Source organism: Wasmannia auropunctata, unplaced genomic scaffold (assembly GCF_000956235.1).
Source record: "Wasmannia auropunctata unplaced genomic scaffold, wasmannia.A_1.0 LD335903.1, whole genome shotgun sequence".
In the NCBI taxonomy this organism is placed as follows: Eukaryota; Metazoa; Arthropoda; class Insecta; order Hymenoptera; family Formicidae; genus Wasmannia; species Wasmannia auropunctata.
In genome coordinates, this window is record NW_012026987.1 from 2525852 (window position 1) to 2541566 (window position 15715).

At 42.7% G+C, this 15715-nt stretch overlaps 1 protein-coding gene across 1 annotated transcript in view; it reads right to left on the bottom strand.

Annotated features, from left to right (window-relative positions):
* Window positions 1-306: 306 nt before the first annotated feature.
* LOC105455449 overlaps window positions 307-15715 on the bottom strand; it is a 365202-nt gene continuing 349793 nt past the window's right edge. The window contains exons 9-10 of the mRNA XM_011698775.1: window positions 1631-1781; window positions 307-685 (exon numbers count right to left, since the gene is read on the bottom strand). Of these exons, the coding sequence (XP_011697077.1) occupies window positions 609-685; window positions 1631-1781 (228 nt within the window). The 3' untranslated portion in view covers window positions 307-608. The remainder of the gene's footprint in view (window positions 686-1630; window positions 1782-15715) is intronic.

Genomic DNA, 15715 nt, shown 5'->3' on the forward strand with positions numbered 1-15715 from the left:
GTTGTCTGGTAATGCAAGTGTTGAAAATCTAATCTTTCAAGTTAATTATTCTTGGATTATTAATTTGTTGCGTGATAATATTTAATAAAACGTTATACATAAACGAATTATATCTTAGAATATTATAAATATTGTATAATAATTTTGCGATATATAATACATCTTTTATTACATTTCTTTTTAATTAAGAATTAAGAATGTCGATATATTATAAAGTAAAATTATAATAAAGTTTTTTTTGTTGCGATCTTGTTAGATAACACTATGCGTGCGCAATGAAACTCTTCTAAGTGAAAGTGATACTTTAGCAGTTACCAAAATAGATTGACCACCCCTGAGACAACTGATGTACCTGCGACCTATGAGACTGGCTCGTATTACAGGCGGCACGAATTATTAGAGTCGCTAGCGAGTTGACCCTACCATGCTAACTGCGTTACGAGGAGGCTTCACGAGATCGCATTACTCGTTCCAGCATCCTTCGACCACGTGGTACCGGAGTCTGGTACTTACTTGCGCGGGATCCCGCACCGCTGAGAACGACGCCAAAACGCCAAGGGACGGTTACGTGATTCCATTATCATCGTTGGAGATATATTCGCGCGAATTCATCGGCCGTGCCTGCAGGGATTCTCTCGCTTTCGCCGCGATCGAGACACTTCGGTCACAGTAACGGACTTCAAACCTTTGAATTTGTCAAAAGGAAGGGAAAAATCGAATATCTGGACAATCGGTCATACGATTTTTTACTATACCCTTTTTAATTTCGATTATTACGAATAAACAGTTATTTCCTCACTAGAGAAAAATATAAGATCCCGGTTCGAAATAACTTTCAGACATTCTATAAATTATATATTGTGTGCTTAATGCTCAAATCAAGCGCGATCGATATTCATCGAAATAGTCCGCGATTAGTAGTTCATCGACCTTTCCTCACTTAGAAATTACTTATTCAGTGGATCTCGCCGAGTTCCATTCGTGACGATTCATGAACGAGAAGAAACAGCCCGGGCTATACGAGCGCGAAAGGAATCGAAGGCGGCATCGCGACGAGTTAATGGTTTGACACCTGATATAAACTCGAGGAGAACTCGCGCCGGTAATTGCTGCCCCACCCCCATGCGATCCTTTTCTCGCCATTTCCACGTCTTCCGGTCGACTATCTCTCGTCTTTGCCGGAACGAGATAAGGGGAGGTAGAAACGAGCGTACAAGTCGAACGTCGTTACGATTCCTTTACCTTCGTCTGGAGCGTCTCTCTCGCGAGAAACGGTTAAGGACCCGACTTATTGGTGTTTATACTGGATGTACTTTATTGGATCTCCCGGAGTACGAGGCGAATAAATTTAAACACACGAAGAGTCAGTCGCGAAAAGTGCAGAACGACGAGGTAATTACAATGGGTGATAATTTTCTCTGCACAACGGACAAGAATTGCTGTCTATCGAAAAATACACTCCCAATTAAAAGTCTCAGTCGAGCAATCAATTTTTTTTTTCAAAGACATCATCTTGGAAATATCTAATTTTTTACTCGCTCAAATCGCTCTGACCGTAACTCAACTCAACCTCCCCCGTGCGAATTATTCAGCTTTTTATATTTTTGTAATATCGTAAATCTCGACTCACTGTTACTCTCGCTAATGTGCATCGTCTCGACGAGGCTTTCCTCCGTGGCTGGCGCGACTCGCGCGGGCGTCTGGATTTCTTTGAGTCTGTGCACACGCGAGTAACGAAAGAGCCGCTTCTCCGCCGGTTGGATCTCGTCTGTGATACTCACCTGCAAGAATAAAAAAAGAGAGATATGAATAGAGAGAAATGTCGCGCGCGCGGACCGTCGCTTGTGAAAAAAAAGGAGAAAAAGACGGAAAAGGGACGCGAACGGGACTGTGTGTGCACAAAGTGCATCCCCCGCGCGCGGGAGAAAGCGGTCGCGCGCGTCACGCAGCTTCCCTCAGGAATATCCGACAAATTCCATAGAAGTAGCGTGCGCGCCGTCGACGAACCGGGGGTCTCTTTGTATTTAAATGCATGCGGTAATAAAAGGCACGTCCGCATCGGTACGGTACGCGGCCTCGCGCGCGTCAAGTTTCCCTTTTCACTTCTCTCCCTCGCGTAGTCGCGCTCTTTCCGCGCTTTCCGTCGCCCTTTTCCCACCCACCGTCGCCCCGAGGTGAATTTACGTGGTGCGTCGGGCAATGCCACTTCGTCGAATTATACGAACACGTTTTGATAATCGCTTCTAGCGCTTTTCTTTTTCAGAATCAAGAGAGAAAGAGAGAGAGGAATAGATTATCTAAATGTGTAGTGTAAACTATGCTGCATTTATGATACGAATTCAAAGGAACAACACGCTTACGAATTACGTTTTGATAACAATTCTCATATAACTGAACCTCAAATTATAAAAATCATTTCTAAAAGTTTACTTTTTTTGGACTTTCGACTACCAGGGTATTTTAGAATAACATTTTGGAATAACGAAAAGTCGATGGCTGGAAGAACACTAGAATGCTTACGAACCGATAATCATACCAGTCGGATTTGCGAGTTTCTCTCTGTCTCTGTGTGTGTGTGTGTCTCTCTCTCTCTCTTTCTCTCGCGTGCACGGAATTTAATTAATCAAAATAAACAAACACCGACGAAAGGTTTTCATGCCAGACGTGACGGACGTCGTCGGACTAATGGAATTTTTAAGTAAACGGGTATAAATTACTCCGAGCACATTTGTTCCGCGGCGCGGCGCGATGCCGCGTCGCGTCGAGCGCGGTCCGGCATGAATTTTCAAGCAAACACGGCTGTAAATTACTCCTAGTATTTGTTCTGTTCATCCACCGGAGGTGGGCAGCGAGCAGAAGGCGAAGCAAGTACATGTCTCGTCGTTGTTCCTCAGAATTCCGTCGATTTCGCCGAATGAGATAGAAGTTCTTCACACACATCCCCCTTTTGCATTCACTAACATACATGTACTTACGTTCGCATTCAATTCACATTGCACTTCCAATGTAATAATTTATATTTTTATTATTTAACAAGAAAATTTTTTCGTTACAGAAAAGACCTGATATCATTTTTCACGAGAGTAATATAGATATATAAATTGTGAGTAATAAATTCATTTTCAAAAAGCTTTTGTAATTATTGTGCTTTATCAAAACGGTCGGCGAACAAAAAAGTCATTTAACAAGATAACTAACTGCAAAACAAAAATAAAACATTTAGACTTCGCTTAAATTCGCAGGTACTTAACTGCGATTGTCCACGCTATTGCTTTTCGCCAACGAGGCGCGAAATTATCATCCGCGATAATCGCGAGTATACTCACGCTCTCCTTCTTTCTCACTCTTTCTCCCTCTCTCACAGCGGTTTATCGAGTGTCATATCGTCGCTGAATAACGAACCCGGCAGACTCGCAAACCGCGACTGCAACCTCAAGTCGTACTTCAGACTTTATCTCGCGCTGGCACGCCGTCGTGATATTCGCGACGAAACGAAACTTCGCGGTAACCGCGGCGGTAAAGAATGCGGCGCGTTTCGGCTTGTAAATTCTTTCCCCGCGGTCGCCGCCGCCGCCGCCGTCGCTCCCAGAGATGCCTGGTGATGTACGAGCGCGCGAAAGTTGCGCATCCCGGGGCAACGCGGGGTCCCGCTTTTCCATGTGCATACCTTATCAAGCGGCCGTGGCAACGCGACGGCACCGCACCCCGGATCTTAACTGACATCTACGCGGCGAGAACCGCGGCGCGACGCAGCTGTTCCCGTAATAAAGATTAACTATCTCCGGTCGACCGGTCCGTCCGTCCGGACTCGCTTCTCGCTCGTCGCAACAGCGTCATGGAAGCGACCGAGTTTCGCTCGCGGATGCTTTTTTAGCCCGCGTGCTGTGTGCCATGTAACACATAGACACAGATTCGAATTTTGTCAATATTTTTCTATACGGCTCTCTTGTATTTTTGGAGATACATATTTTCGGGATCTCTGTCGAGATCGAAACGCGCATATCTGCTAACCTGCAGTTTTCACCAGCTGGGAAAAATTTTTTGCTGAGTTTTTATTGTTTCACGTAAGGACTTTTTTCGAGGGCCAGGATAATAGTTTTAATAATAATAGTTTAATAATAGTTTTGTATTTCTTTTGTGTGTGCTCGAAGAATTAAAGGTGGCATCGATCGGGGAAGATTCGACGAAACTTCTGGGCAACACCCGATTTCCCGATGGACTTGGCGCGGAAAATATAGGTCGAGCGGGAGGTCAGCGAGGCCGCTTCTTCGCGATGCGATTCGAGCCGGTTTCTAAACTCCGGCGAGGACGATGATGTTCGGGGTATCGGTTTGAGACGGAGGAAGTGTGCTCTCTGTTCGTCGAACGGATTCGCGGAAGGAATCGAACTCGATAGGAAGTTTCGAAACAAAATACTATACAGAACCTCGCCGCAGAGATATCCGCTTGTATAGCTCCGGTCGAAGCAAACAGTAACGATAACACCGGAAAGAAGCGAGCGGAAACGGGAAACAAAAGAACAATTGAGGATATGCGTAAGAATCACGAAATTGGAACGAATCGTGAGATAATGCGGCAGATGAAGCTCTGGATCGTGAAAGATTGCCTCGCGATTAAATAATTTTTGTAAGAAATAATTTTGAGATTAAAATACATTTAAAACCAGATAAATTATATTTATAGAAATGATAGAAAATACATAGACGAATTTATTAATTTTTCCCTCGAAATAATTTTTTCTAAAGGATATTTTATATCACAATAAAATAAAGTGGTTCGTATAATGTTAGAAAATTATGTAACAGTAAAAGAACTGAGCTAAGAAGTTTAAATCAAGATGTATTGAAACGACATAAACGATTGAAAGCATAAGGAAACACGCAATGGAAGTCGCGAAGGGGTTTCCAATCAGGAAAGGCGTGTGAGTTTGCTCGAGGTGAATTCGGAGTGCGAATCATGGCGCTCGTCTGAGAGGCCTCTCCTCCGATTTAACCGGTCATATACTCGGCTCATCCGGTCCTTTGTTTCGTGATCCGAGGCTGGAAAACCCCGCGCGAGATGGCCCGGAAATAACGTGGCCAATTGCGAAGGTAGAGGAGGATCCTCATCCCCCGCCGCGGCTTGCGCGAGCCCACGTAATGCAATCCCGCGTCTTTTCTCTCTTTGAGAGAGAGAGAGAGAGAGAGAGAGAGAGAGAGAGAGCTCCAGATGTTCGGAATCCACCCGGTAAATCAGTCGCCGCGGTAGTCGCACAGAGGGATATATCCGCTTATTGAGGCAGAAATAAGTCCCTACCGATACGGTATCGTAAAAGGAAGGAATTAGAGCGGAGCCTATCGCTCTATGAATCCGGCAAGCTGTTAGCTTTTCATCGCACTTTCGCATATTCACTTCTTTCATAATCTTATCGCTTTTTAATCGTAATGTAAAACATTTTTAATCATAATGTAAAAAAAAATAATCTCGAAATGAATACATTTAACGCGATACTTTTGGAAAGTAGAATTTAAATGCTCTAGTTTCAAATATTTATTAAAACTGTGAAATTAATATTATATGTATATCAATTACAAAATGTATATGTATGTTTCGTAAAAATACCATCGCTCTTTTTATCTACGGATCAATTAAAAAAAAAAAAATTTCGAAAGATATATGTTAAATTTTCATTAGTTTAATGTAACTGAATAAAACTGAAATTAATTATAAATATAATAAATTAATATACAATATGTCATGAAAAAACCTTTTATCCGTGGATTCTTTGACCAGATCAAAAATATAGAAAATATTATACATACAGTGATTTCGTAAAGAATACGTTTAATGCCTCTGCTTTATTAAAATTTAATTTAACGAAAATGATTATGTTGGAATTAGTATTACATGACAAATGCATGAACGGGATACCACAGAAATATTTCATCTACACAGATTGATTCATTTAATAACTAAATATAGAGATAGTTAATCAATACCGATGCAAATTTTACAGATAAACGCGCTTTCAGCGATCGCACCGCTTTTTGATTACGCTTGAATGTGTTATCGTTTTAATTACAAGTTATCATTTTAATTGCAAGTACAAGGACGCGTAACAAGGCAGCCGCCCGGGACGTTAATTCAATTTCGCATTACCTGCCTCCCTCCATCTCCCTCGAGCGCGGAAAGTCCGAGTCTGGGTTTCTTCCTCTCTCGCGACAGTTTACAGTTGGCCAACTTTTCCTGTTTCCTGTTTTCCTCGCTCCCGCCTCCCCGGACTTTCGAAAGTGGAGCAGCGAGAATTGGGCTCCTCATCGCGGGCTCTCTCTCACCTCCAACGACAAGGATCTCTTCTCTACCGAGTTAGGTTTGCGCGCGTGGCCCTCGCTGACAAATGGCCAGCTATTATTGCCGGTTTAAGCCAACAACCGCGTGCGAGGGATCGGAGGGAGGGGGGAGAGAGAGAGAGAGAGAGAGGTCGTTCGCTGAATTATTGCTCGCGTCGTGACAAATTATTCGAGGATGACGCGCCCGGGGTTTACGTGGCGGCGCGTTCCGATAGTCGCTGACGTGACGAACGATGACGCCGGGATATCTTGTCGTTCATTAATATCGCCGCAACGCGTAAATCTCGCGCGCGCGCAACCCCTCTCTCAATTCTAACGTCCCTTCTCCTTGTCTCGTCCTTATTACCGCTAAAAATTAATTTGCGGATCTTCCGAGAATGGACGTCGCTCATCAAGTGGAAACATTGAGTAGTTTTTTCAGCGATTTTAGGAGAGTGAAAAATGTATTGAAACACCCCCTTCGGATACGCTGCTAAAGAGGGGAAAATTTCCTTCGTTGCGTGAAAAATGTGCGGGGATTACCGTTCCCACTTGTCGATTCAATTATAATGTGGCGTGAGTAACGAAGAACGGAGGGAAATATTCGGTCGAACGGTGCGCGTGTAGGAGCCCCGTCGTCGCACGGGAGACGGAGGCATTCGCGTACACGTGGCTTCAATTATGGACGTCGCGTCGCCGGTATGTCGCGCAAGTTTCGTTCGTTAACCGCTCCAGCGGTTTTGCCGGGGCTGCTCACCGGGCGCCGTTTGTTGGTTTTAGAGCTGATTCGCCGGGGATAGGGAGCGCCCGCCCGCGCCGCCGCGCCCGCGCTGGAGCAAGTTTCCAGGGCGCCGCTTTATTATCTCCGCGGGATAGCCCCGGCTTCACATAAGTTTTCAACTCATTTTCCGCTACGTAAGAAAAATGCTCTTAAGAAGGCGTTCCCTGCTTTACGCTTCCTCGAACTCGATAACATGCAAGAAAGTAGTTCCGGAAAGTTTCGAATTTGTCCCCGAGCATGGTTACGCCCGCTTGATATTACGGGGAGAAAGACAGACCCCCGGCCGCATTGTACCTTCGTTACGCGAACGAGAACTGTTATGGGCAGGTTATCGACATGCCTTCTTATTATAATACTATCAAAGAATGTTCGTGAACCTCCTTCTTCCGACAATTTTAATGAAGCTTGACAGGCTTCTGGAGTCAAATCAAAATAAATTTTATGCGCGTAGTCCTTATGTAGGAACGGAAACCCCACGGCTCTGAAATCGCAATCGTCCCAGAAAAGAAACTACATAAAGTTTTTCTCCTTACCAAAGTATATTGTAGTTCTAAAAAGAGAACAAGATCAAAAGTTACAAAATTGCTTGGCTTTCAAAAAAATCAGGTTCCTCGAACTAGTTTTTACAATAAATTCTCCCGTCCGATCGCATAACCGTCTCGACCGGGAAAAATTTTTGTGACGTAATTTTATCGTAAAAAACATTTTGACGTGTATTACGTCGGGCCGCATTAGGCGCGAACGTATCAAAAATAAATTTCCAAGCAGAGAGAGAGACGAAAGCCGCCTTTGAAAAAAGAAAGGCGGTGTCTTCCGGTTTGTTCACGGAGCCCCGCGACTGGGCGCGATCCAATCTAAACGGGTTGTCGGCCAATTTCCGGACGGCGCGGCGGGCGCCGCATTCAGAGCGACTAATCGCCGGATTCATCGCGATACGTAAGCATCGTGCGCGCGAAAGAGAGAGAGAGAGAGAGAGAGAGAGAGAGGAGAAAGACCAGAGGAGAGAAGTGTCGGATGTGCGTGAGTAATACACGCGCGAGAGACGAGAGTAGAAAAGCGGCACACGTGCGACTCGTGACAACGCATTAGCCCCGGCGTCAGCCGAGACAGGCGTCAGCCTTGCGCGCGGCTTTCGCCCGACGCTACACCAGCCGTGTCACTGTCTTGTCAAGCCGGAGCAGACTTACGACATTATATTTAGATGGCACCTAGCGCGCACTCCTCCTAGCGGTAAAACGCCTCGCCGAGAAGCTGTCGATGCGCGCACGGGCGAAGCGAGAAACGCGGGCGTCGCGACGTCGTCGACGCATTTACAGCTCTTACCCCTTACGTGCCCGCGTGAGCACGAGCGAGTGACAAAAAAACGCGTCCATCATCGCCGTTATAAATGATGCTGTCTCAGTGACGGTTAGCCTTAATATGTTTTTAAGACGGTCTAATTTATTTATTGAAAATAGGTACAGAATTGATTTGTAAGAATTATTCTAGAGGAATGAAAAATTAATCTCAAAAATTGAAGATCGGAAGCACATTAATTGTGTTATGAAACCAAATGTATATATAAGGAGTAACATCAGCGATTTAAAGCAATTTTTTTTCGAAATAGTTTGTTTATTCAGGGGGTTCCAAGTCTCAATTTATCTTCTTCAAGAATACGCGGTACGTCGATATATATACGTGTGCTTCAAAGTGTACCTCATTTTTCTTCTTTAATAAATAAATAAATATTCGATAAAGAGAAAAAAAATCGTAAATTCGAACGATTCGAATTATTTCGTATAACTTGGCATTGCGAGAGGAATCGTGCTTCGGAGAGACGAAATATGATTTGTCGAGACGCGCCCGGAGAGATCGGCAGCGGTATCGGGGCAAATGAGGCCATGAATAAAAGTTTCATGTGGATTTTTACGTTTATGCGAGACGGAGAGCATAATTCTTCGGACGTACGTACCCGATATGAAGTAGAGGGCGTATGTAATTCCCGGACGCGCATCGCCCCACATCGGGAATAATCTGGTATACGATAGAAAGAGCCGGCGCATAAAACTCGAGCGTGCCGTAAGATCTCGTAAAATATCTAAGCGTCGAAGGAGCTCTCTCCCAACGCGGTGGAAGTCCTATCGAGTACATCTCGCGCCGGCATCTCGCGATTTCCGATTTCCTTCTCAACCGGCACGTGCCGGTGAAAGGTTCTCGCAAACGCTTTCTTGTATTGTGACCGAAAGAAAAGGGGGAGGGGAGATGTTATGTATATTCGTATGTCGTATTCTCTGTAACATCCGAACTTCCAAAAATAGACGCGCAAAAAGCTTTTTTATTATTTTCCAATCCATCCTGTACGAATCTACCCTCCGAATATGTTTCTCAAACATATATATTAAAATATATCCATTTTAAAATATAATTAAAATATCCATTTATTTTGTCCTTAAATCACGAAACGACGTGGATCATTTTCACTCCAGGGAATCCTAATTTATAATATCGTTGACATTTTCCGAATATTGGAAAACTGGAGATTTGTGTGATCGCGGGCTCGCAATCGCGATGACATTACGCGGCGAGGTCTCTCTCGAGTAATCGGGAGACATTTTTCGCAGATCGGTTTTACCGGGAGTGGCCCGTAATTTTCGGACGACCTCCCGCAAATTTCGACTGAAACCGGATAAACAGGCGGATCATGTCAGAGAGATGAATTTTCATTCGTCGTGACTTTTCGCCGAGAGCTCCCTGTTTTCGTCGGCACTAAAAGCGGATATCGTATTCGCTGAAGCCGCGGTTTACTGTTTCATATGGCCCGAGGGGAGGCGACTGCTATAATAGTAACACTTAGAAGCGGTTTTTATTTCGCAGGCCGCGGAGTACGCGATTTTTATTTCGGCGCTCCCGCGTTCTACCCGCCGCGCGGATCGTGAAATTTTTATTTCTTTCGGATACTTTATGCTTTACACGAATGACTTTTACCTCATTCATAAGTATAAATGTCATGTGTATTGCAAGTACATTTTTCGTGGCGCAACGGCATCGCACAAAAATACTTCCTACCGTCTTACCCGTAGCGATCGCGCCTTACTATTACGTACGAATGATGTAGTTTTCTTATGCCGTAATAAAATTTATATTCTGCAAGAAAACTGATAAAATGTACGGGCCGTATTTCTCCCGTAAGATTGTAATATAAGGAATATAAGACACAAACTCACTTTACATCAAATAAAAAACTTATCCTACGACTAGGATGCACATAGTATTTTTAGCTCCTGTCATGAATATTCCTAATGTTTGCATGGCACGCACAAGAAATTGCCCTTACTATACGTTCCCTCTATCAGCGTCGATATTTTATGCGCGGCAACTCGCTCTCGCATTCCTTCGGGAGTGCGGGAAATTGATTTTTCACCCGCCTTTCCTTCCGCTTTTGTCTATCATTCCAGAGGAATGAATTCGCTCACGATCGAAGGATACGAAATTTAAAGTGAATCAACGGTTCGCTTTTGTTAATCATTTCAGAATAAAAAAAAGGGGGGAAAGAATCTTGCATAGACAACGCTATTTTTTTTTAATAATTTGAAGACATTAGAATCATTTTGTCTGTCTAAAATAATCATACAAAATCCATAAATTTTTGTTTTAGAAATTGATAACTAAAATGAAGCAAATCACATTTTTTATTTACCTGCGATTAATTTCAAATTTGATTCTTTTTTATTTTTGATATGTCTGAAAAAACACACGCTTTTGTTTGAATGTATTCGTTTTGAATTAAATTCCTCCAGCGCGATTATTAGAAGCGTGCTGTATAAATACGCCTTTAGACGCGCCTACGGAGTCCGCGAGGGATATTAAGACTCTTCTTTTACGACAACGCTGTGCCTCGCGGCTTTTACGATGCTGCTTGTCTTTGCCGTAAATCCCTCAATCCCTCGGGAGTCAATTGACTTTCTCGCGGGTTACGAGGTGCCGAGATGCTCTTCCCTTCTTGTCGGCGAGAAATCTTCAAACTCCCTCTTCCGCCACGTTCTTTGTTCGTTAATGCAGCCCGCTTCGCCCTCATTGGTGCGGGATTAGCGCCGTATCACGCCCTAATCGATACTTCTTCTTCGACATATTTCAATACTCGATAAGATATTCTCAAAACATTGCAATAAATATTGTAATAAAAAAATATATTGAGCTACATACTTGAACAGTTCTAAAACAATCAATCTTTAAAATTTTATAAAAGAAGAAGTGAACTCGACTGTCACCTTCGTCGCAGTCAGAGCTACGATTTCCGCTTTTGAAAGACGAACTTTCGAGCGGGTGAGACAGAAATTTCCACCCTCTCCCACGAGATTACCAATTCAATGATATAATCTGAATTTAAGCGGCGCAATTATTATACGTTATATTTGATCAGGTCGCGGTGCGAGAATATGGATGCGCGCGTTCATTCATACGCGGCACGTTGATGCGAGATGAACTGCTCTCGGCGCGCATTTCGCTACTATTTCGCATTTCAAATCAGTTATCCTCCCTCAGACGTCGACAGGATGCGGCCATTTGTACGGCTTGCGCCGGGGTACCTGCCGCCACTCCGTCGACGCCTTGCTTTTCCGTAAAACCGGCATTTACGTGTCCCCGCGTCTCATATATGCGCATGTGAAAATGCTCGTATGTACATACGTACGCGCGTGTGTGTATGTGTGCGTAGGAACGTCTTTCAAATGGGATGCTGAGGAAAATGCCGAGGTGAAAGCCGCAGGGAGAAAAAAGGAAGATACAAACGCACAGTAAAAATAGAGGCAGTTGCTTATTTTTGAAATGATAAAATGCGGATTGTAATTAGATCTAAATTGTATTTACATGGCCGGTGTAACTTAACGCTCTGTTAACCTGAATAAATTTTAAGGAGAACCGTTTATTTATTTAGCAGTAATTTCTAAAGAAATGTTTGCTCGGCTCTTTATTTGTCTCTTCAAATTAATTAAGGAAATATTTGCTTGAATTCCTCCTCTCTCTCTCTCTCTCTCTCTGTCTCTCTGTATAATTGATTATAGGTTTAAATGCTTGTATAATTATAATGCGCCACGATAAACAGATATAAATCTCGACGATGGCTTCATGAGAATAATTTGGCCGCGCGATAAAACGTTGATATACGATATCACACTTCCAACGGAAGTATCACTTAATGAGAATTTCTACCAAAATATTACACCTTTGTTTCGACATTTATTTACGCGTAAGAGAAAATTTATTAGCAATGTGAAAATATCATAATTTCCAAAAGTAATTTCACTACGGTGAAACTCTGGTACACAGAGGATGGCCCGATAAAGGAAATATTAGAAACTCGCGCGGCTTTCCACGAAAATTTCATTAGCGAAAATTTCTTCCGTAAGCAGAACCGTATAATACCGTTTTATTATATATTCGCGCACGTAACGAAAAAAGATTGCAACGCGACGAAACGTTGATACTACCGTAAGAGTACTACGAGAGGCGAATTTTTATAAACCGACAAAAATTTTACAGACGAAATATTTGCGAAATATTAAAGATTTAATAAACGCCGTGTGTCTCGATAAAGGAACGTATATCAGGAACTCGAGGCTTCCTCCCACGAAGCTGAGAGAAGACGCGACGGAACGAGAGATACGAGGGGGATGCAAAAGGCGATAGGCTCGGGGGTGCGGAAGGACGGAGGGTGGCCGACGGCGCATTTCCTACGCTATAGCGGCTGTAAATTTCATATGCGCATTCCGCTCTCTGCTCGCTTCGAGCTCTCTCACATATACATATCTATGTGCAGTCGGACGCGGTAACGGCCGCTGGCTGGCTCATTCCAATGAAAGTCTCCTTGCCGCGAATACCCGAATTCAAGCATCTCTCCCTCGGGAGAGAGGGTGTATGAGAGAGAGAGAGAGGGAAAGAGAGAGAGAGAGACGAGGGAGGGGAGAGGAAATCGAGTGAAAGAGGTCTCCCGTCGCAAGTTGAGAACATCGCTCCGGAGAACATCGTGTGTTTAATGGCAGGATTTCTAAATAAAAATGGCAAGCGGAGTAATAATAATAACAATAGTATTATATAGTAAAATAGATGCATCATATTACAAGCAAAGTATTAAAGAGCATATTCTGTTAAATTAATATGCCACAAATCATTGTGCGTTAAAGTGAATTATTGTATGTTAATAAAGTTGTAATCGAGGCTCAGATATAAAGTTACTGCAAAATAATTATTCGTCGAGATTGAATTTCTCTAATTTCCATGCTGTTCTCAATCCGACATGAAAATATTGCGTTTACCTTCGTGGCTTGTACTTTAACTCGACGCGAGCAAATTACCAGGCAGCGAATTATAACGAGTTTCTCGGGGAAGATCAAAGATGCCTCGCATTCAATCGCGGAAATTTGCTCGTGTCTGAAAGACGCGCGTCCAGTTTAAGGAGCGAAATTTGCGTCTGCGTCTTAAGCGATTTATTCCTGTACCTCGCGGCGGTGTAAAGCACGGGGGCACCTCGCGGAACGCACGGGTCGGTTTTTATCGACGCCGCAATTTCAGGATGCTGGAGAGAAAGAGAGAGAGAAAGGAGAGTACGCCACGACTAATTTTCTGACAGCCATTTAAGCAGATCTACCGCTAACGATAAATACAATAAAGCAGGATTAAAAGCACGGGTTAAATATCGTTTGCATTTTTTTTTTAATACTGTTAAATCTTTGTCGAACGATTTGAGAGTGTCGAAATGCCGAAAATATCTCGTAAAATAGTAAAATATTTCATGAAAATATAACACAAAAACGTATAGCATTAATTGAAATTAAAAATGACGGAAAAAGGAAAGAGATGTGAATTTAATGCCGATATTTTCAGGAGAAAGAGAAAGAACTGTATTAAAAATTTCAATTATCTCCTCCCCCTTTTGGCATGAGCCGCTCTTTTCGACTCATACGTTTTTTCCCCGACACAACCCCTTACATTTAATCCTGCAGATTCCTACGAAGCGTGACGTATGCCGGATCGTTAATTTTTAATTCCTCTGCCTTTTCATTTCCGTTCGTTGCCGATTCGGCACGCACGATGTTATTTTAATCCTCCAGGGAGGCGGGGGGAGAGCAACGAGAACTATCGCCCGGGAGAACGTGCCAAAGGGGGGAGGGAATGGCGCGACAAAAGGGAACGGTGGGTCTAGCTCTATAAATTGGGGGTACGGAAATTTCAACGAGGGACACGGTGCTTTTTTTCCCGAATGTCCTGTCGAATTGGCTCCTGCGAATGTCGGCAAATATCGATATTCTTCGCGGGGCGAACTGTAATTTTCACGCTTGCTGCATTTCACCGTTCATTTTTTATTCGTCTAGAGTCGAAATATCCTCATTTAATTTTCTCCGCATTCCACTTAACAAAAAAAACTTTTCCCCGAGGAAGAAAATTCAGCTAGAATGAAATAATGATTCAGACAATTTCGTGAAAGAATCCATGTAAACTTCGCTTTGAATTTATGATAATTCACGAATTACACGTGTAATTCGGAAATTGTAAATTGATGATGTATTAAAATAAACATTTGCATAACAAGAGAAAAAATAAATAACTATTTAAAATATAAAAATGTTACATAAAAAGTTAAGCTACAGATAAATACAGTGACAAAAATAGTTGGTAAAATACAAATAACAAACTTGACAGAAGATACAAGAATTTTTATATTTAAAAAATAATATTTACCGCCTCATTGCGCAGTTATGCCGGGCATCGCACGCCGGAATAATATTTTCGTGGAAACTTTCGGATCGAGAGCGAAAAAGTAACTTAAGTCGCGGGACAAATAGCGCGTTTGCATAGCAGCGTGAAACGCAAATGAGCATATTTCCCGACGTTCGTATCAGACGGAATTGGAAAAATGCGCGCGGAAAATGCGAGCACAAGAGAAAGCCGCGGAAACGTTAAGTCTCCGAATGCATATTCGCACAATTCACGTGAAATTCGTATCATACTTCATGCGATCGATCGGCATCTCGCGTTCGCAGGACCTTTCGCAGATGTGATATCCGATGCATATAGGTAACTTTGACTGGTCTCTTTGCTCCTTCCTTTTTTTTTGAACGACGTAATTTTCACGCTCGCCGTAACAAATTGTCCGTGACACAGCGTATCGTATTCTTCGCGGCAAAAAAAAGCGATGACAACACGAATTACACGGTTTACAAGACGCGATCAATTTATCAATTTACTATAGATTTACTAGAAGTAAAATATTCGCGATATCGCCTGGGAGACGAAGTGAAATAAATTTTCAGTTACTCAAAATCAAAGGTACATCGAATTTAATTTTTATAAATAAAAAATAAAATCTTATAGTTTAAATTAAACGAAAATTACGAGATTGTCAATGAGAGCTTAACTACAAAGTATTAAAAAAATTTCAATTCTGTCACAGAATCTTTGAGTTGAGAAGGATATTAAGTGTCGAAGGGATATTCAATTCACGACACTACGCTATCTTCAAAGTAACATTAAATGATAAAGGGTTAAAACGTCCCTCTATATTAATACGCCCAATTCTATTAATATCCTCGTGACTAACGTGTACTATCAACGAAATAGTCATATCGACGTACTCGATATTGCGACTTATGGC